At 42.0% G+C, this 21,789-nt stretch overlaps 1 protein-coding gene and 2 long non-coding RNA genes across 3 annotated transcripts in view; 1 reads left to right on the top strand and 2 right to left on the bottom strand.

The window, feature by feature from the left end:
* Positions 1 to 9,269, top strand: part of LOC144822684 (uncharacterized) — a 41,169-nt gene extending 31,900 nt beyond the window's left edge. The window contains exon 2 of the mRNA XM_078680459.1: positions 8,582 to 9,269. Coding sequence (XP_078536585.1) covers positions 8,582 to 9,255 — 674 coding nt within the window. The 3' untranslated portion in view covers positions 9,256 to 9,269. The remainder of the gene's footprint in view (positions 1 to 8,581) is intronic.
* A 3,041-nt stretch (positions 9,270 to 12,310) lies between these two features.
* On the bottom strand, positions 12,311 to 13,122 carry LOC144824661 (uncharacterized). The gene is made up of 3 exons (XR_013609045.1): positions 13,044 to 13,122; positions 12,842 to 12,946; positions 12,311 to 12,565 (listed from the first exon to the last, which is right to left on the bottom strand). It is a non-coding gene; the product is annotated as an uncharacterized LOC144824661 (long non-coding RNA).
* Positions 13,123 to 17,723: 4,601 nt separating this feature from the next.
* LOC144824660 (uncharacterized) lies at positions 17,724 to 18,362 on the bottom strand. The gene is made up of 2 exons (XR_013609044.1): positions 18,255 to 18,362; positions 17,724 to 17,978 (listed from the first exon to the last, which is right to left on the bottom strand). It is a non-coding gene; the product is annotated as an uncharacterized LOC144824660 (long non-coding RNA).
* Positions 18,363 to 21,789: the final 3,427 nt, after the last annotated feature.

Genomic DNA, 21,789 nt, shown 5'->3' with positions numbered 1-21,789 from the left:
CTAATGACAGTACTTGAGCCAGGTTCGACTGTCCCAGACTCATCACCTCTGGAGGACCGACTGCTCACAGACTTTATGCAAATAGGCTCCACCTTACTCAGCTACCGCAAAATACTGAACAATCTCCCGGACCCTTTGCTCAAGCTAAAAGAGAAGTGGGAAGATGAGTTGGGGACCATGGATGAGACAGAGTGGAACGCCGCTCTGGCGTCACCACGAGAGGCGGGCATCTCGGCTCGGTTCAGACTGATACAACTCAAGATACTACATAGGTGCCTAGTCTTGGAGTTGCGGATCGCCGCAATGGTTGCTCCGCCATTTTGTGTCGCGGTGTCGTCTCCCCGAGTTGGTCCTGTTGAGACTCCTCCAGCTGCTGTGCTGGGATCTCCGGCTGAGTGTCTGATTCTATGGGATCGAGTGGACCCGGTGCCGATGCTGCAGTGTTTCCTACATCCTGATTTCTCTGCTTTGTGCTGGACAGCCCAGATTTTGTGCTTGGCCACGTGGATCTTTGGTGTACTTTTGCATTCTGACTGCTGCCGAATTTTCCTGGTTGCTACTTGTTGGCTGGGACGGTGTTCCGTGCAGATCCCACTTGCCTTCACTGACTGGTATGGACCCACTGTATCATGCTGTTCCTTGGCCGTGCCGGGGTCTGGCAGCTCTGCTCTTCATAAAAGTGGACAGGGGTGATCGTGCCTGGGGGTCTGCGGGGCTTTCGTTTTGTTAAATGGCGTCTCCGGGCCTCATTGTTTGGGCGGTTCCTGTTTCCATCCTCTGTGTGGGCTTTTCTCACTCTCCTCTCTGACCTCGATTAGTGATCTGTAGTTGCGGGTGGGGAGGTGTTCTGTATTTCGATCGCCGGCTCCTCTCTTCTTTCTTTCCCCTTTTTTTCCTCTCTTTCTCTCCCTTTCTCCTTTTTCTTTCTCCGTTGTTATTCCCTTTCTCTTTCTTCTATATTTCGGGTGACTCTGGGCGACAGGCACGCTGTTTAGTGGGGTAGGCCATAGCCATTACAGTGATGTAGGGTGGGGGGGGTATTTGTTATTTTAGTTTGTTTTATTCTATGGTCTCTTTTTGCTTTCTTTCTAGGGGGTGAGCTATGTCCCTTTGTTTTTTCTCCTTCGTTTCGTAAGTGTCTGCACTTTCTCCTGTTTCGGGGCGGGAGGGCTATCTATGTGGCGTCCTATTCAATCGCTTGCTATGATTTGTCTTTTATATTTGAACCCCTTGAGGGGCATAGGATGTCTTTGGGCCTCGCCCTACTGTGGTTATCTGACTGCGTGGGGGGCTGTATCCCTCCCGTCCCCCCCCTCTTTTTCTGTATATGTTGCATGACGCCCTGGTAGATATGGCTGCTGCCTCCTCTATAAATCATAAAATGAAACCTTTCTTATCCTGGCGCTTACTGTGTAGCGATTTTATTCCACGTCTATCCTGTATTCATTTTATCGTACACATTGATGTTGCTCCTCTTTGACTCTCCTGATTTTGCGGCCGGCCCCTGTGGTTGTAGGCCTGCGCTTGTACTGATACGTGTCTCTCAATAAAGGTTTTATAAAAAAAAAAAATATAAAAAAAAAAAGATACTACATAGGGTATATTACACTAGGACCACCCTACATAAAATGCATAGGGTAGAAAGCTCGTGTTGTCTTAGAGGGTGTGGAGGAGAGGGGACACTGATGCACACTCTTTGGGAATGTCCGGCCATTTTGGCCTACTGGCAGCAAGTCATGCGTACCATCTCTCAAGCACTTGAGACCTCAAAGACGCCGGACCCGCGTGTGTGCCTGCTGAATGTGTGGGATGGAACTGACTTGACACTAAGGAAGAAGCAATGGGTCACTATCGGGACCATGGTGGCCAAGCGAGACATCGCACAGAGGTGGGGAGTGGCAGAAACGCCTACGCTAGCACTGTGGTGTAGGACGATGGACAGACTTATGTTGACTGAGCGTGCAGTGTATAGAATGAGGGCCAACCCTCGCAAGTGGAACAAGGTATGGGAGGCATGGAATAGATATAGAGGGGACCTATGCGAACCTCTTCCCGAGGAGGAGGAAGACAGTTCAGGTGATGAGGATGACATGGATGAGTGAGATCTTGGGGGGTGGGCAGGAGGTAGGAGCAAGTTAAGGACCACTGTGATAGAGATAGTGCGTGGCCTGGGACTCAGAGGGGGTGGGATGACAGCTTGGGAACTCTACACCGGCTAGTGACACTGAGGGTACGGTATTGTGACTAATAGAGACTACTTAAACTGCATGAGTCTACAGTTTTTGTTTGCAATTATATAAAAGTAAGACGATCCATACTCTACAAGTAATCCTTGAATGCCTTATGTGATATGCCAACTTTGCTGCTGGACCGGAAGGTTGTCGGCTAAATAGCTGTGTAACACTGTAGATATGCTGCTGGTCATGAAGCGACAGTCCTTTGTTTCCCTAAATATTGTAATGCACTAAAGGCAAACGTGAATAAAGTCTTTTAAAAAAAAAAACATATCAAAAACTGAGTTTATCTCTCTATAACTTGTTCGCTGACAGTTCAATTTATTTTTGGTTTACTTCACGAACAATATGTGAGGTTCCCAATGTGCTCAACTTGACCCCCAACTTCTCCAAGCCAGTAATTCACCTGAAAAAAGAACTGTCTGATTGTCCATTAAGTGAATCATTAGAAGCATGGGTAGCACTTGAAAGAAATCATAAGAGCCCTTATTACCCTGCTGGCTGGTGCTGCACCTAGCAAATCACTTTTTTAAGTTTAAAGAATATGTTTTTAAAATAAAGTTGCAACAAGTGTTACAGTAGTAACAGTTGTGAACATAGAGATATAACAAGGGTGGTATGAAAAATAGAATAAATTATTGACATAAAATAAATTGCAATCATATAATAGTTGAAAAACAATAATTGATTTGAGTAACAGGAAGGAGAATGGGAGGATAAGTGTAGAGATAGATTGTCAATAGCAACAAATAATCGCTGAAACTATAATTATACTACAATTAAGAAAGAACAACAGTATATTCATGGAGATTTAGGTTCTTCTTGCAGTGGAGGCTGGTGGGAAATACATTTTGAGATAAACCATCCAAAAAGATTGTAACTGGAGAGCAAATAATGCCTCTTTTAATAGCAAGCAAACTGGGGGTGAGGTATGCTCTGTTAAGTCTATGATTATAACAAATGCTGCACCACCAAGCTTGATAAGAAAGGTCTGAGGAGCGTTTCCAATGTTTTTTAAATGGAATATTTGTGTGAAAAATGTAATTATAGTTTTTGCTGATTCCATTCTCTCGTTTAAATGTTTTTCTCAGATGTCATTCAGATATTTGAGAAAATAGTTTATGTAAAATTGGTATACGTAATTTATTAATTGAAGTTGCTTCTCATTACAAAACATTGGAAACGCTCCTTAGAACTTTCTTATCAAGCTTGGTGGTGCAGCATTTGTTATAATCATAGACTTAACAGAGCATACACCACCCCCGTTTTGCTTGCTATTAAAAGATGTGATGATCTTTCCCAGGGGCCGTATAAATCTAGGGGAGCAACCATGTTTTCAGCACTTGGAGGGGGGTGCTTTCCTTATCAATATCGCTACCCCCTGAGATCCAGAAGTAAATCCCGCATGTGCTAGGGTGGTATATGCTCCTCTGGTATGGAATTGGCAATGAGTACCTCATACCCAATTAGCTAAGCTAACTTGCCTGTAAGTCCCTTGTAAATGGTATCCAAGGTACCCAGGGCATGCAAGTTAGAGAGTCAGCAGGGGTTGTACCACCCTAGGTGTGACACAAGGAAAATGAGACTCAACAGCCCACCATTTGCAGGCTGGAAGAGCAGTTTAAACTGCTAGCCCGACTTTGTCATTTAAAGTAATGGCAAAGCCAAACTTCCGCCTGGAATATGTGTACATCACCCCTATGGCAGGCCTATCGAGTCCTAAGGCAGGGTGCAATGTCTCACAGGCAGAACATGTATTTTACATGTTCTGATAGTAAAAACGCGAAACTGTTGTTTTTACTGTGGTAATGCGTAGTAGCCCAATTGGCGAGTACAGAGTGACACGCTGACCCTTCCGCTGTGCTGGCTATGGAATGGTGCGAACAAAGTGGGTCATCCAAGTTATCAAACAATTTGTTATATTAAGTCCGACTTGATTCTCAGGTCGAAATTGGTGAAACCAGTTGCAGTGTGCAACTTTAGCAAAATTGCCACTTTTTCCCTTTAGTCCCCTGTGCCCAAACCAGTAGCACACAGGTTCCTGTCGCTGAAACAGCTTTCCGCCCTCCTGGGAGACCTACTAAAGACTCCCAGGAAAGGATACACTAGGGGCCTGCTCTGGAAGAAGGTGTCACCTTCCTCCTGCAGGAAACTGCACGCATGTTGGCTTCAACAGTTCATGGGACATTGTCACAAGAGTGCGCCATTGCAACTGAAGAAGATAATCATGAAAATATTTGGTTGGGGAAAGGAGACAGTATGTTTGGAGGACACAAAGTGAAACAACTCCTCCAAGATCTTTCAACAACTACACTACAAAAGAGGAGATCCTATAAATGACTCACAGAATTCCTCCACACACAAAAGATACCTTATTGATGGGGGAACTTCTTTAGGCTGATTTCCTTCTGGGAGAATGAAAAGTATAATACCAGCTCTCTCCAAGAAGACAGCCAATCATTCAACTGCCAGAGGAAGTAACATCCGGCCAATATCATGTATCTCAACCAGAAACCTGGTCTAGGTTGAATCCTTATTTGAACAGATGGATAACTGTGTCAAATGAATCCAGGGGGGCGAGACCCTCCAGACAGGAAATTTCTAGGGAAAGAGAGAACGTAATCACCCAGCTCAGGAACGTGACTCAGAGCGTTCCCCTGAGCAGCAGCAGTACACACACACAATTTGAACAATCCAAGTGAAATGGAGAGAGACCTGAGGCCCTAATTCAAAGCCGGGCATCTGGAAGGCAGAAGAGGGACATGAGAGGAGGGACGTTGACATGCGGCTGATGGATCACACTGAGAGAGCCAAAATGGGTTATTCGGGTATTTGATGTTAATTAGTACGTTACTCTTGTTTGGGGTTGTTTAGGGCTTCCTCCCTAAATGATATGTTTATATTTGAGTGTGCTTAGCTGCCATAACTAATGCATGACACCTAAACTGGCACGATCAAACAAATCTCACTTAGACTTAAAGGACTGAATGCTCCTTCTAGGAAACATCATTTGTGGCAGTAAAGCTGCATGCCAGACCTTTTTGTGCTCCAAGAGACTCGTCTAATGTGACAAAACCTCTACAGAATGAGCCACACAGACCACCACTGCATTTCTGGACATGGAACTCATTTAAAATGGCCAGGTCAGGATCCTGGGAAAGAGAAACTTAATAGGGGGAAAAGTGAAGTTGATGCGGGATCTAGAGTGCATTTCCTGAAGTTACACACCCAGAGGGACCACATCCACACCTCAGATATTAATGTTTATTCCTCAAACTCTATCCAAAACACATTTTTCAGAAACACCATGGATAAACTAATGGAAGGGCTAGCAAAGGATGAAGTTGGAAGCAACTTCATTCTAGCCTGAGATCCCTTCTGGGACAGAAGTCCTGTGGGGAGCTACATGGCAGAGGTGGCCTCTAACAACCTTAAGAAACTACTACTTGAATGGAGACTGAACAATTCATGGCGTACACTTGACCGAGATGTCAAGCATTTTATTTGCATGTTCACAAAACTCACGCACATTGAATTTGTATTTTGCACACTATGTTTTCGCAGATTGACTTCAGCAGATGTCGATCTCGGATAACGCACACGTTCAGGTGATATGAGACCAGGGTCAAGCCCAACCAGGCATTACTGGAGAATCTGGTGGTAAGGAAGACATTGTCTCAGAAGATATCAGAATATTTGAATTGAATCAAGAAAGTAAGGCCACTTTAGTCAATAGATGGGATGCCTTTAAAACCATTGTGGGAGATGGGACCATGGAAATGTTGGTGGCCAAAAGGCGAGAATCCAGGATAACAGAAGATAAGTTAACAATGGAACTGACTACCATAGAACAACTGGATAATAAACCACCTTATATTAGGAACTAAAGACAGACAGCAATGCTATGTGCTCAGTTGTGTTCTTTGGACTAACAGAATGGAGCAGCAATTACTGAGGTTATGTCACAAGTTTTATGACCGGTGCAATAAAGTGGGTACTCTATTAGCCAAACAAATATGTGTACAGAAGACTGAAGAATTTATAGGAAGGATACATAGGCAGAAAGTGAGGCTGATACACATGGAGCCCAACAAAAGGGAAACAATAAGGTAAGGCTCCCAATACCTGAATTTACAAGAACGTTAAGATGAGGAAGCAAAAGAAAAATGATTTGTAGTACTGCTCCATCACTCGGCCTCTCTGACCTCAAGTGGAGGGAAGACCAGGATCTGCCCATTGAGACATTCAAACTTAGAAATGTAGTAAAAGAGAGTTCCTAACAAGTCACGATCTTTGAAGACACAGCTTCACAATGACATTTATCTAGTTGAGCTACTAATAAGACTTTTTAATTCTGTCTAACAAGATGCAGATGCCACCCTATCAATGGCCCTTCTCAACACAGTCTTAAACAGTTTCCAAAAAGTCCTGCCAGATAGAATAATGGAGTACATGCTGGTTGTGGTGTACGTTGACTAGGTGAGGTTCGTGCAAAACAGACAGAGGAGCAACACTGTTTGTTGGGTTGTCCATTCAGTTCCGAAAGCCAAATGCAAAAACATACTTGAGTCTTGTTAAGTTTGGATTCTAAGAAGGCATTTGATAGGGTGAGCTGGAAGTATCATGAGTTATTACTACACACAATGGGGTTTGACTCAGAGATGATTGGCTGGATCCTAGCTAATTATAGAAGTTCGAAGGCAAGAATCAGAGTTAATGGTATCCCATCATATCTGTTCAAGATGCTCCCTACTCCCTCTCCTTTTTGATTTAGCAGTTGAGCACATCGCCGTCCGAGCTGTGGTACGTCCACCAAGCAGATTACGATCAGAAGTACTGGCGGTCCCTTGTCGGCAGTTACACCACAGCGAAAGACCGTTGCGCTACTGCAAAACACCACAACAGTGTCCATTGGATGCTGTAAAAAATTACACAGCTAATGGCTATAAACAAAGTGGAAACACCTACTATTCAAAGTATAAAACACACCCCATCTCAGACCATGATCCTTTGCCATTACACTGCAGCACAGCGATACACACTATATTGTTTGTGAGAGAAGTCAGTCCTTACTACACTATACCATCACACACACTCCACAAACATGTATTGCACTATTTACGGTGTCATTCCTTGGTTTTTATCCATTTTGCATTATCTTCACTGCCACTCACTGATTTCTTTCAAAATGTCACCAGCTAAAAATCCATGGTTTTCTGACACCGATTTGTCAGTGATGGTGGATGAAATCATTAGAGTAGAGCCACATATGCAGTAGCTAAAGTATGAGAGATGTGTGATTGGCAGTTACAATTAGTAGCCCTGCACATAAGCCCAGATGTATCAACATCCATTACATCCCACATGTGGGGCTGCTGTCTGTAAGTGCACTTCCATCAAATCATCATCCCAGGACCCATTATATGTGCAAATGTATAACTGAATGTCCCACAACAACAGCATTTTGCTAACCGGTATTCAACACAAAGCAGTTCTGATAGTGTTGCAAAGTCAAAATTGAAACAACTATATCTACCATGATGCCTTGTTGCCTGAACACTTAACAAGAGGCACCAGTGTGTTTGTCCATACTCTTGCCAGTCATGTGGCTACTGAGATTCATATCACAGTTAGGTAGCCATTAGTCAAGCGTTGGATAGGAGAGAATGAAATGACTACAACTACCATGAGGCCCTGTTGCTGCAACACTTAACAAGATGTACTAGTGATGTTTCTCCATACCACTTGTCAGCAATGTCAACACTGATCCCCATGTCATATGGAGTGAGAACCTTACACACAATGCTCTACTCGGGCACGTCTGCCTACTCAGCCTGAACTTCACCTGGTCTCCATAAATGAAAAGAAAGAGAACATGAGTTACACCATATCAAGAGTGTAACTGAAATATTAGTAATGTGTGAAGGTAACACAGCTGATATGTAATGGCAGGTGAGCCATTGATACTGCACAGCACACATGATTACTAGTGCAAAACCTACTAACAAATAGTGTGTATGCCTGTATTGTACACAGCTGGGTCTTGGAATTTACTAATACGCATATAACTTCTGCACTGTCTTGACTTCAAGGTATTGGGAGATGCTATGTCCATCCCTCATGTCAACATAAAGCATATCAGTGCAGCCAAATGATCAGGCAAATAAACCTTCTTGTAATGGATGTCTCCCAAAGTCTTACAATAGAGTTAAAAACAACGGAGATAGTTCACTATGTCAACCTCCAGCACTTTTGTCCCTCCCAGGCCTGAACTCGCTGTGTACCAAATGATGTGGAATGTACATACCACACTTACAACAATAATAATCTACTTTATGTCTCAACAGGTCAATCCCACATTATATCTGGCAAGACCCAGGACTTCGACCAGACTCCAACTCCGCCTCCGCCCACCCAGCCCCAGGATCAAGCCTCCAGTGAATCTCCTGGACACACGGATGTGGAGGACGAACCTGGTCCAGCTGGAAAGCCTGGGCAGACAGAAACAATGAGTCTCACTGTGCCCACAACCACACTTCCCACCCCAGTGGCAACATCTCTGCTTACCTCTGCTCCAACAACAGGTGGATCTAGCACTGGCAGCAACATTTCTAGCACTCAAGTCACTGGTGTCATTGACACACAGGCCAACATCGCCTCAGTCCAGGGCACCTATGAGGAAAACCAAGGAGTGATGGGCCAGGTACTTGAGAAACTCCGGGAGGTAAAGCAGCTGCAGAGTTCCATAGACCGGAGGCTGGACACTCACAATGACAATATGGGCCAGCTCATTGGGGTGCTGAGGGACATCAACAATACACTCTGCATGACGTTTGCCCTACCACCTACCCCTTACTGTGGACCAACTACATCTGGCCCTTTTACATCTGCAGCAGCCACAGGAAGGGAGCCCCTGAAATATGAAGACTCCTCAGACACCCCTGAGCCTGCAGCAGCAGATCCCCCTGCCCTCATAGGCAGGGACAACCAAAAAACACAGCAGGATATTTGGTTGGTATAAAGATGCAGAGTCAGGTCAGTATTTCTACAAATCTGTTTTTATTGAAGAGCATCTTTAAGTATAGACCGACAGGGAAGTAGGCTCACATCAACTGCCGCTCCCTGTTCAAGAATACACATTCCACATCCACAATTTCTACATTCTAGATTATGCAACAAGATCCCAACACATCTTCCCCTTACACAACAATAGAAAAACAACACACAAAATCAGTACATAGGAACTAAAAAGAGATAACATTGGAAAAAAAAATATAGCATGACATGTACCTCTCAACACCAAAAAGGATAAATGGATATGACAGCACATGACTGATCAAGTAAGATATACCCAGACAGAAGCGTGACAACATCATTAATTTAAAACATAATCCTGAAACGTGGAAGGCAAGTAAAAGTTCCTACCAGAACTTCTGAGAACAACACCAGGGTTAATAACACACTTTTGCTCCACAACCCCTGGATTACTTTTGTGCACAACAGATAACTTGCCTTTGTTCCAACACTTCCAATCCTAAAGTATTACTGAATACTTTCTAACAGGAACCACTCTTTTGAGAAGTGAGATGTCCTCCTTGCACCTCTAAATGGAACTTTCACCCTGACGTAATCTCCTTCACCCACATCCAAAGATTTGGACACACAGGTACTTTTTTTGAGCTTCCACACTCCTCTCTTTTACCCCACGCAAAACTTCTGCAGGAACAATTTTCTTTTATAACCTCAACCTATTCAATAGTGATCTTGGCAATCTCCCTGTAAGTAATACAAAAGGAGAAAACTTGGTTTCTGCATTGAGTGTAGTGCGAAGAGCCCACATTCCTCACGTTTTGCATCCAGTCTAACCCACTTGCAACAGATAATTGTATGTTCTCCTTTATTATCCTGTTGCACCTCTCAACCAAACCGTTGCTCTTTGGTTGATATAATGAGTTAGTATCATGTTTCAAAAGAACAAAATGGAGGAGTACTACCCGATGAGGGTATGTGAAGGCTCTTGTCTGAACTCAGGAAGAATTGTTCCTTTGTTAGGAAACCCCTCACTCACCACCTAGTGGTGACTTGCTTCATCATCGGGGCCCACCCAAGTGGCCTAGCGTCACTTGGGTGTGCTTCAACACCTGCAACTGCAGTGGAGCTGGTAGTGAAGTGTGGGGTGCAAACAAAAAAGAATGTGAGTGTTAAAAATTGTCCTGGTATTCTTTTGTATAGAGTTTTAATAAAAAAGATACTGGACAAAATTAAAAGATAAGGTTGAGATAGTAGTGGGGAAGTTACGGCCCACTTATCTCTGTTTTATGTGTTGGTCGACATGTTTCTACCATAAGGGGAAAATCCCCGGTATTCCTCAGGACCAAAACAAGGAAGTGGGTGGTATGTGCCCCCTAAAAGACACACCCAGACCTAAATCCTTGGACAGCCAGAAGAAAAATCAGCTTCTGGGACGCACACCTAAAATAGAGGGTGCTTTAAAACAATGCTGTAGCTCAACTCGAGCTGCATCAGGCAGGAGGGGGGCGCTATGCCGGTAACAACATAGTAGTTGTCAGGGCGAGATCAGGCGGTTCACCTACTTCCCCGTGCTCGCAGCATTGTTTTAAAGCACCCTCTATTTTAGGTGTGCGTCCCAGAAGCTGATTTTTCTTCTGGCTGTCCAAGGATTTAGGTCTGGGTGTGTCTTTTAGGGGGCACATACCACCCACTTCCTTGTTTTGGTCCTGAGGAATACCGGGGATTTTCCCCTTATGGTAGAAACATGTCGACCAACACATAAAACAGAGATAAGTGGGCCGTAACTTCCCCACTACTATCTCAACCTTATCTTTTAATTTTGTCCAGTATCTTTTTTATTAAAACTCTATACAAAAGAATACCAGGACAATTTTTAACACTCACATTCTTTTTTGTTTGCACCCCACACTTCACTACCAGCTCCACTGCAGTTGCAGGTGTTGAAGCACACCCAAGTGACGCTAGGCCACTTGGGTGGGCCCCGATGATGAAGCAAGTCACCACTAGGTGGTGAGTGAGGGGTTTCCTAACAAAGGAACTATTCTTCCTGAGTTCAGACAAGAGCCTTCACATACCCTCATCGGGTAGTACTCCTCCATTTTGTTCTTTTGATCCTTGACCAGGGAATCAGGAGTATTTCCCGTCCGACATTCACGGACACAACTCCTTACTCTCCTACTTGTTTTCCAAAAATTAGTATCATGTTTGACACAAAAGCTAACTAGAAAAGATTCAAACTCAAGGGATATGAATTGCGGCCCATTGTCAGTGACAATTTCTTCTGGAACCCCTTCACGAAAAAAGAGCTTTTTCAGCACCCCCTCCACTACAGAGGAAGTAATACTATTGACAAAGGCTACCTCCGACCACCTAGTATGATAATCAACAATCACTGCCATACTTCATGTGGGGATGGCTTAGACCCACCGGGCCAATTATGTCCATAGCCAGTTTTGACAGTGCAACATCCGGAACTGGAACAGCCACAATGGGACTGAGAACTATGACTTGCGTCTTTTCACTAGCGAAACATATTGTTCCACTTGACTGTCTTCACCAAGCCACCAAAACAATTCTCCCACCCTTTTTTCATTGCGCTCATGCCAATATGGCCCTCATGAGCAAGTTCTAGAATTTTACAAGGTACCACTAACAAATCATGGTGACTGCAATATCGTTGACCATAATTTGATAACAGGGCCTTTTAATGGGGTTGCTATCCACCTGCATGATTTCACTTTTGTCCTGTGGTTCACTGGGAATTATATCCACACACAACACTACACTTTCATCTCTGTTATCGGATGAGTGTTCTAATTATTGTTTGTAGTCAAAAAAGAAAGGAAGGACTCCTTATTGGTACAATCAGGGACCAAGGAGAACAGAAGTGAAAAACAAATCAAGTCCCTTAAGAACAACTCTTGAGACCCTTCACTGTGCTGCCCAATTTCCTCACAATGCCAACCATGTAAAAACATACACATGAATTATACAATATTAAAAAAGGTGAGAACACAAACATATGAATAATAAAACATAAATGGTATATTAAAAAATAAACAGTTTATTATACATTAAAAAAATGCATTTCATTTATGTCAATACAGTGCCATCAGTTAAAATTACATCTGGGTTTGTAAAAAAGGAATAAACCTCCTAAACATATAGTGCAATACTCATTATATATGGTATACAATTATGTACAATTATTATAAACTTTAAAAGATCACAGTTGTCAAAAGTTGTCGACGCGGCGTTTCGGTGTACTAAGATGTCACCTTCATCAGGACAAAACAGTTCTATGCAAAGAAAGCATACAATTAGACACATTCGTAACATTTACTGGAAAGAACACTCCTTTCTTTATCTTTTTTTTATAAAAAACTAAACACAAAACGGCACTTTATCTGTTTTCACCATCCATATATGTTAAACATTGTACAATAGTTGGCAGTTTTATGCTAAATAACATTTATGCATTAGAGTGGAATTGGGCGTGACAGATGAAAAGATAGTTATAAGTGACTAATGTCACTTAGCGATAGCTTGTTGGTAAACAACTAATTTGTGCATACCTGCGAATTTTAATTATCTCCCTCGTTTTAATTTGGAGGTAGTCTAGTTGACTTGTCTCAAGTGATAGAGACTCTGATAGAGTCCATCTGATGCAAAATTCCTTTCTGCAAGGGGACATATAGAGCGGGCATCTTAGTTTGTTAAACATATTCTTGGTCTAATGCTTTAGTCTTACCCACATCATTTGTTAATAGCAGTTACCTGTTTATTTCAGGAACTTGGACATGAGGGTATAGCTGGAGGGGAGCCACCGTTTTTAAAAAAAAAGGAAGTATGAACCTATAATAGAATAAGTACACTTAGAGACAGAGTGTCTTTTAAGTTCAAAAGTGACAATTATTCAGTCTGGGTTCGGTCAAGGTACTCACCATCAATGAAGAGTTCAATGGCCCTTACTGCAGCGTGACTGGATTATCTCAATTTGCTCTCACCGCTGGGTTTATGTTCGAGGAGTCTTTATCAATTCGACCTAAAAAGGATTGTTTTAATTATATCCCATGTCATTTGGACATATCTGCCATATGTCTATTTACTAAATTGATTACTAAGGTTATTCTGTAAGTTGTCATGCTTCCATTCGCTCTTTCTATAGTGTCTCTATTTTTGAATATTTATGTTAAAAAACAATCAAAAAACGGGCAATATCGTACTTGTACCCTTTGTCTGTAGAGAAAGGGTAAACCGGTTAGGGGAAATATTATGCACGTCAGCCTGTCTTTAATTAATTTCGTTGTTAAAGGCACACATGCATTTCTAGCTCCGTATCAATTTTGTACTTAATTAGTTCGATCTATATTTTTTAGACACAAATCTAGCGTGTCTCAGTTCTTCATAGCTAGTTCTGACATACAACACTGCCGAGGTTTACTCCCCTTTAGTAAAAAAGTTTCTCTCGGTCGAATTTGCATTGCGCCATACAGCGTATCAGGGAGACATAAAAACGATATCATCTGTAGCGCGGTCTAGGCGGGTCTTACCTCTTTGTTTAGTATCGGCCTCCCTGCGCCCCTCACAGCTATTCGGTTTCTTGTTTAGAAGCTAACGCCAAATCCCTTGTTATTTATGTGCATTTTCGCGGTCATTTACAAAAATCACATACCGCGAGAGTGGCGCTGCTTCATTACGTCAATGGCGTGTGGCGCACAGTAAGAGGACTACCCAAGTAGTTTTTCTTTGGACTATGCATCCTCGCGTTGTTCATCATTAAAGTGCGTTACACGGCTTAAGAACTACAGCAGTAGTTTATTTATGATTCTCTATTGCGCCCTCTCGTTGGTGTGTGGAGCGCGACTTTAGGACTACAGTAGTAGTTTCTTTGTTTAGCCATTATTGCGCCACATAGGTTATTATAACATCACTACTTTATTATCACCTGATATCTTCACACATGGTTAATTACAATTAAAGAGATTCATTTTACAAATATCAATAGAGAGTAACACGTGTCACTATTCCTTTTTCCATCAACTCTGGGTCTTACTTGAGTATCACTATAAAATCCTTTCCCAGTCCTCTTTTGTGTTTAATCCATCTCTCACTGAATTAAATCTGGACATAAAGAATAGTTCACGTTTTTTCCTTTTTGTCTCGATATCGCCACCTCTGCTGGTTTGAGTTGTTAATTCTAGGCCACACCAGCGTAGGTCATTAATACTATGTCCTGCTTTATTCCAGTGGTCAGTAAGGGGGGCGCCTGCTTTGTTGCAGCGAATGGCAGATTTGTGCTCATTAATCCTCAATCTTATCTCACGTGAAGTTTCTCCTATGTAAATGTGATCGCATGGGCATTTAATTAAATACACCATGTTCTTGGACCTACAATTTATAAATGATTTAATTCTGTGCTTTATTTTTTTGTGTTCCACACAGTCCCCTTTAATGATATTCGCACAGTTTGAACAATTACTGCATGGGAACGTGCCTAGGGGGAGTGGCTTGCCATTGGTAGTCAATTGCTTGTTTTTGTTCTCTTCCCTATAGGTATGAACTAAGCTGTTCTTAATAGTCCGATTGCGTCTAAACGCACACATTGGTTTCGGTACTTTCTCTTTGTTCTTTCTTGTCACTAGATTCCAGTTACGATTAATTATATTTTTTATTTTATTGCTGACTCCGCTGTAGTTACTTACAAAAACTAACCTTTTCTCACTTTGTGTGGGTTTAGTTTTCTCCTGGAACAGATTATCTCTATTGAAATACTGTGCTCTTTTGAAAGCTTGTTTAACCATCCGATTGGGGTATCCTCTATTTTTTAATTTTGTTGAGAGTACATCAGCATGTTTTAAAAAATCACTATTCTGTGAACAGTTTCGTTTTAATCTTAAGAACTGTCCAAAGGGAATGTTGTCCTTCTGACATGGCGGATGGTGGCTTTTATAATGCAGCATGGTATTTCTATCTGTCGTTTTCGTGAATAGTTCTACCTGAAGTTTGCCTGACTCATGTTTTATTATTATATCTAAAAATTCACACCTCTGTTGATCATAGTGGCTTGTGAATTTTAGATTTCTGTCGCCTAAATTTAACCATGAAATGAAATCATCTAATGTTTCTGCAGATCCCGTCCAAATAAAAAAAATGTCATCTATGTATCGGGACCATGCTGAAATGTTTTCAAAAAAAGGGGCAACTGTATTGAATATGTGTTTGTCTTCGAATTGTGCCACGTAGAGACATGCCAAGCTAGGAGCACAGGTGGCTCCCATGCTGGTGCCCTTAGTTTGTTTATAAAATTCTTTATTAAATAAAAAAATATTGTTTTTTAAAACCGTCGTCACGCAATCGATAATAAATGATTCATGAGCATTGGGCTCATTATCATTTGGACAAAGTAAGTTTGTAATCATATCAATGGTGTTATCTTGAGGTATATTTGTATATAGCGCTTCTATATCTAATGTTACTAGATATTGCGTTTCAGAATCAAATGGTAGGTTCTCTACTTTTTGGATGATTGCAGCTGTGTCTTTGATGTAAGCTTTTTGTTTAATTACATATGGTTGTAGAAAAGTGTCTGTATATTTGCTCAATGGCTCCGTGAGGGATCCTATACTGGACACTATGGGTCGCATTGGGGGGTCAGTAGGGTTCTTGTGGACTTTTGGAAGTCCATATAGTGCAGGTATTGTAGAGTTGGGATTTAGTAAGAATTTGTACTCCTCCTGACAGATTATGTCATCGTCTTTTGCATAATCTAGCATTCTCTTTATCTTGTTTTCCAAAGCAGACCACTCATTTCTGCTTGACTTTTGATAGTGTTCTTCATTATTAAGCAATGATGTCATTTTATTATTGTATTGTGTAGTTGTCATAACCACAATACTGCCGCCTTTGTCAACTGGTTTAATTGTGAGCCCCTGGTTATTCTCCAACTTCTTAAGGGCCTCTTTTTAATCTTTACTAAGATTAAAATTTGTCCAGTTTTTTTGATCCAGGACATCTGAGACACTTTTCGTGACTGCTACTTCAAAAGCCTCAATATGTTTATCTACCTGACTAATCTGCGGGGTCCATGTTGATTTGGGTTTTAGGCCAGATTTATTACGTGAGGGGGGCCTTTCTTTATCATCAAAAAATGACATTAATCTAACTTTTCTAAAGAAATTTTGAAGGTCCCTTTCTAAACTGAAGCGATCAACTGGAGATGTAATCGCATATCCTAGCCCCTTTTCTAATAATTTAATTTCTACTATTGACAGTTCTACATCTGAGAGATTGATTACAGAGGCTTTATTTATGTGTCCCAGTTCTTCTGGCTCCTGGTTTGGGGTCTCTGTTGGTACTGAGGTTGAGGCACATACTTGCCCCTCCCCCTGCCTCTCCCTCTCTGTTGGACAAAATTCTGTCGTTGTTCTAAAAAAGAGAGGGAGTCCCTATTTGGCCCTTTTCCAGAATCATTCTCTTTGTTAGTATTTCTGTTGTCATTCTGTGGTTCAGATTCACTATCCGAACTGGTGTATGAGGTGTCGAAGAACCGGACCTTCTTTTTTTGGTAATTATTGCCTTGATGGTGTTGCCAAGGTTTGCGGTATTGAGATGTCTCTCTAGGGCGCTCATAATAGTCTTTTTGTAAATAAGGATAGATGAATTCTGGATTGAACTTAGCAATATCTTTTCTTAGTTTGTTGCTCTTTTTATTAAATAAAAAATCCCTGTATCCATCTACATCTTTTTGGATGTCTTCTAATTTTTTAACCGCATCATCTAACGCTGTGCTCTCTGTTAGTTTCTTTTCAAGGTCTTTTAATTCCTGTCTTTCCACTATTAGTATATCTGAGGCGGTTTCTATAATTAAAAGCATCCAGTCACGGCTGCACCTGTTCGCAACTAAGGTCCATTTCTCTATAAATTTTTGATTTGCAATGAAAATCCCAGGTTCGTTAGTTACCTGTAACCCCTTGGGGATTATCCCATTTTTACAGTAATCAATCAAGAAGTCAGAATGTAACTCGGTACGTATTATTTTTTTCTTAGTATTCCATAAGTTGCGCCATTCTTCCTCATCCGTATTATTAATTTGGGCAGTAGGGATATTTTTAGTTGTTCCATTGATTATTTTATTAAACTGATCCTCACTATAACTTAGGATCTTGATGCCTTCCATTGTGGCTGCTAATCTAGCAAGGTAATAACTATACCTCCCCGGTTCACAAACCGTGTGTCAATAGTCAAAAAAGAAAGGGAGGACTCCTTATTGGTACAATCAGGGACCAAGGAGAACAGAAGTGAAAAACAAATCAAGTCCCTTAAGAACAACTCTTGAGACCCTTCACTGTGCTGCCCAATTTCCTCACAATGCCAACCATGTAAAAACATACACATGAATTATACAATATTAAAAAAGGTGAGAACACAAACATATGAATAATAAAACATAAATGGTATATTAAAAAATAAACAGTTTATTATACATTAAAAAAATGCATTTCATTTATGTCAATACAGTGCCATCAGTTAAAATTACATCTGGGTTTGTAAAAAAGGAATAAACCTCCTAAACATATAGTGCAATACTCATTATATATGGTATACAATTATGTACAATTATTATAAACTTTAAAAGATCACAGTTGTCAAAAGTTGTCGACGCGGCGTTTCGGTGTACTAAGATGTCACCTTCATCAGGACAAAACAGTTCTATGCAAAGAAAGCATACAATTAGACACATTCGTAACATTTACTGGAAAGAACACTCCTTTCTTTATCTTTTTTTTATAAAAAACTAAACACAAAACGGCACTTTATCTGTTTTCACCATCCATATATGTTAAACATTGTACAATAGTTGGCAGTTTTATGCTAAATAACATTTATGCATTAGAGTGGAATTGGGCGTGACAGATGAAAAGATAGTTATAAGTGACTAATGTCACTTAGCGATAGCTTGTTGGTAAACAACTAATTTGTGCATACCTGCGAATTTTAATTATCTCCCTCGTTTTAATTTGGAGGTAGTCTAGTTGACTTGTCTCAAGTGATAGAGACTCTGATAGAGTCCATCTGATGCAAAATTCCTTTCTGCAAGGGGACATATAGAGCGGGCATTTTAGTTTGTTAAACATATTCTTGGTCTAATGCTTTAGTCTTACCCACATCATTTGTTAATAGCAGTTACCTGTTTATTTCAGGAACTTGGACATGAGGGTATAGCTGGAGGGGAGCCACCGTTTAAAAAAAAAAGGAGGTATGAACCTATAATAGAATAAGTACACTTAGAGACAGAGTGTCTTTTAAGTTCAAAAGTGACAATTATTCAGTCTGGGTTCGGTCAAGGTACTCACCATCAATGAAGAGTTCAATGGCCCTTACTGCAGCGTGACTGGATTATCTCAATTTGCTCTCACCGCTGGGTTTATGTTCGAGGAGTCTTTATCAATTCGACCTACAAAGGATTGTTTTAATTATATCCCATGTCATTTGGACATATCTGCCATATGTCTATTTACTAAATTGATTACTAAGGTTATTCTGTAAGTTGTCATGCTTCCATTCGCTCTTTCTATAGTGTCTCTATTTTTGATTATTTATGTTAAAAAACAATCAAAAAACGGGCAATATCGTACTTGTACCCTTTGTCTGTAGAGAAAGGGTAAACCGGTTAGGGGAAATATTATGCACGTCAGCCTGTCATTAATTAATTTCGTTGTTAAAGGCACACATGCATTTCTAGCTCCGTATCAATTTTGTACTTAATTAGTTCGATCTATATTTTTTAGACACAAATCTAGCGTGTCTCAGTTCTTCATAGCTAGTTCTGACATACAACTAATTATTGTTTGCACACATTACTCCAAGCTTAGATGTGGATACTTTAGGTTTCATGTTAGATCGGCACACTTGTACAAAATTTCCTTTTTCCCTAAAGCAAGAACATACTTTGTCACGAGCAGGGTACAACATTGAATTTTCTAAATGATTTGCATTAACAAACCTGTAGGATAATAATATTTTGGTTTTCTTTCTATTCTCTTTCTTTTTAGTACAAACACAAACAACAGCTGCCATATTTTTCGATGAATCAGCCCAAGAGACATTTGTGTCATAAAAGTTGCAGTGTGCTCTATACCTGTTGCTAACTCTACCACTGTATGTAAAGTGAGAGTAGGGGGCCGATTCCGATTCGGTAAACCAATCGTACGACCAAATCGAATCCTTAGCCCTTTCCGTACAACTCGTACAATTTCGTCTGAATCGCGTAGTACGATTCGTTTGAAAAATATACGACCAAATCGTTGCGAACCGTACGAAAAGCAAGGGAAAATCCGTACGACACGGACCCTCACAGTGAACCGTACGAATTGTAAACATGCTGTACGACCCGACAAGTACGTTCCGGACCGGGGAATGAGAACACGATTCATACGGAAAACGTCACGTATGAGCGATTCGTTCAGAGAGCCACACAATCACATACACGCCGTATCTGTCAGGGTCCGACGTGTGCCTACCCAATGTTGAAACCGGGAACTACATCTCCCAGAGTTCCGGCGGGCTGAAGGTGTGGGAGAGGCCATATAGCACGGAGAGACGCCGAGTGCGGTGCACGGGATTCCTGTCTTTGATGGATTCCTGTGACTACGGACGTCTTGGTTCTCCGTGCCTTCCTGGGGAGAACACTTTTTACTGGAAGTAATTCGCGGCTGCGACTTACACGGTGTTGGGAGTCCCGGCCCATCTGCAGAGTGAGCACTGGTAGGCGGGACTTGGGTGCATTAGTTGGAAGGGAGACGCGGGTTTCCTCCCTTTCCAAACCTCCGTTTTGAGTTGGTGTTTGTTGGTACCATCGCGAGGGACGCAGGATTGCCCCCCCTCGCGCAGCGGTGCTTTTGAGTCGATACGAGAGACGCCGGATTTCCCCCTCTCGTGTCGGAGTGCGCAGGGCTGGTTCGAGAGACGCTGGATTTGCCCCCTCTCGCGACCAGAGCTTCGCATAGATCTCCGGAGGTGTTCGACAAGCATTTGGATCCGGTGTGGGAGACGCAGGATTGCCCCCTCTCGCAGCCGGAGCAGAGAACAATCATCCGGTAAGAAAGTCTCGTTCCTACCGATTTTGATTGATGCAGTGCTGTCATCTCTGTAAAGAAGACATTGGAGATTCCATGTAAATATACGAATTGTTACCGAAACTATCTGGCCTATGGCAGACTCTGTGGGAAGCTTGAACTGGGTGTTTTGCACTTGAACTGTTTTTCTTGTTTACATTCCTTTTTTTTGTAACACTTTGTGGCTTAGTATTAGGAGCCTTATTCCCGAGCACTAGATTCTTCTATATCTCTGGGGCGAGAACGTATGGTATGTATGTGTGGAAGTCAGGAGTTATATCGATACTACGGTGTAGGAAGATTCAGGTTAACGAAGGGCTTTTTGTTCTTTCAGGAATACCATTCAATGCATGAGAGAAGTCATCTCATCCTATTATTCCGAAAGGAAGGGAGATAACGTCTGATCAGGTAGGGGATAGTCTTATTGAGAGAGAGACAGGGGAAGTAGGGAGGAACGTAACTAATGTATGGTCTTTTGTTTCCTACAGATATCCCTTCCACTGCGGTTCCCACCCTGGTGTATTTTCCCTCACCTGCTTACTACCGTACTCTGTTGACAGTTACAGTCAGAGTGCGGGGAAAGCTGGAGGTGGACCCCATTATAGCATCACCCTGATCATGAGGAGCCGTTGGACCGTGACAGAATCACGTGCCCACAAATTAATCTCCTCCTGATCGGGGTTAGGTATGGCCACCTTGGATGATGTATTGGCGGCCCTGGTGATAGTACAGCAAGAGCTGGTTACATCATGGGCAGAAGCTGCAGCCTTAAAAGAACAGGTTGATAGGCAGGGCAGGAACCCTTTCAATGCCTCGGCAGGTGCTCAACAGATTCAGGTTAGAGTTCCACCACCCATTCCCTTAGCAAGCCCTGAGAGGTATTCAGGAGACCCAAATACCATACAGGCATTTTTTACTCAGGTCTCTGCATTTTTCCTGCCGTCCCGCATCTTTCCCAACGAATTTGTCGAGGGTGGCATTTGCCATTTCGTATTTAACGGGCGATGCAGCGAATTGGGCAGGGCCTCTTGTTAGGAATGACGATCCTCTTTTGTCGGATTGGACTGCGTTTGAGAGGGAGTTTGAGCGAGTATTCGATAGAAGAGCCACCACCCTTAGTGCGGATCGAGACCTTCTTGAATTGAAACAGGGAAGGAAAGACCTGGTGTCGTATATGACCTCTTTCAACAGGCTGGTTACAGAGACTGCTTGGCCGGAAGAGAAGAGAATGGCGCTGTATTATCAGGGCCTTTCTGATGAGTTAAAAGACGTGTTAGCGCAAATTGACCCACAGCCCACCACCTGTACGGCTCTGATTAACTTAATGTTGAGACTAGATCATCGTCTTTCAGAGCGTACAGGAGATAGGAGAAGAGGAAATCGCAACCCTGGGGGGTTGGGTAGGG

This window comes from Lissotriton helveticus, chromosome 3_1 (assembly GCF_964261635.1).
Source record: "Lissotriton helveticus chromosome 3_1, aLisHel1.1, whole genome shotgun sequence".
Classification (NCBI taxonomy): Eukaryota; Metazoa; Chordata; class Amphibia; order Caudata; family Salamandridae; genus Lissotriton; species Lissotriton helveticus.
This window is presented reverse-complemented; position numbering and strand designations above follow the sequence as displayed.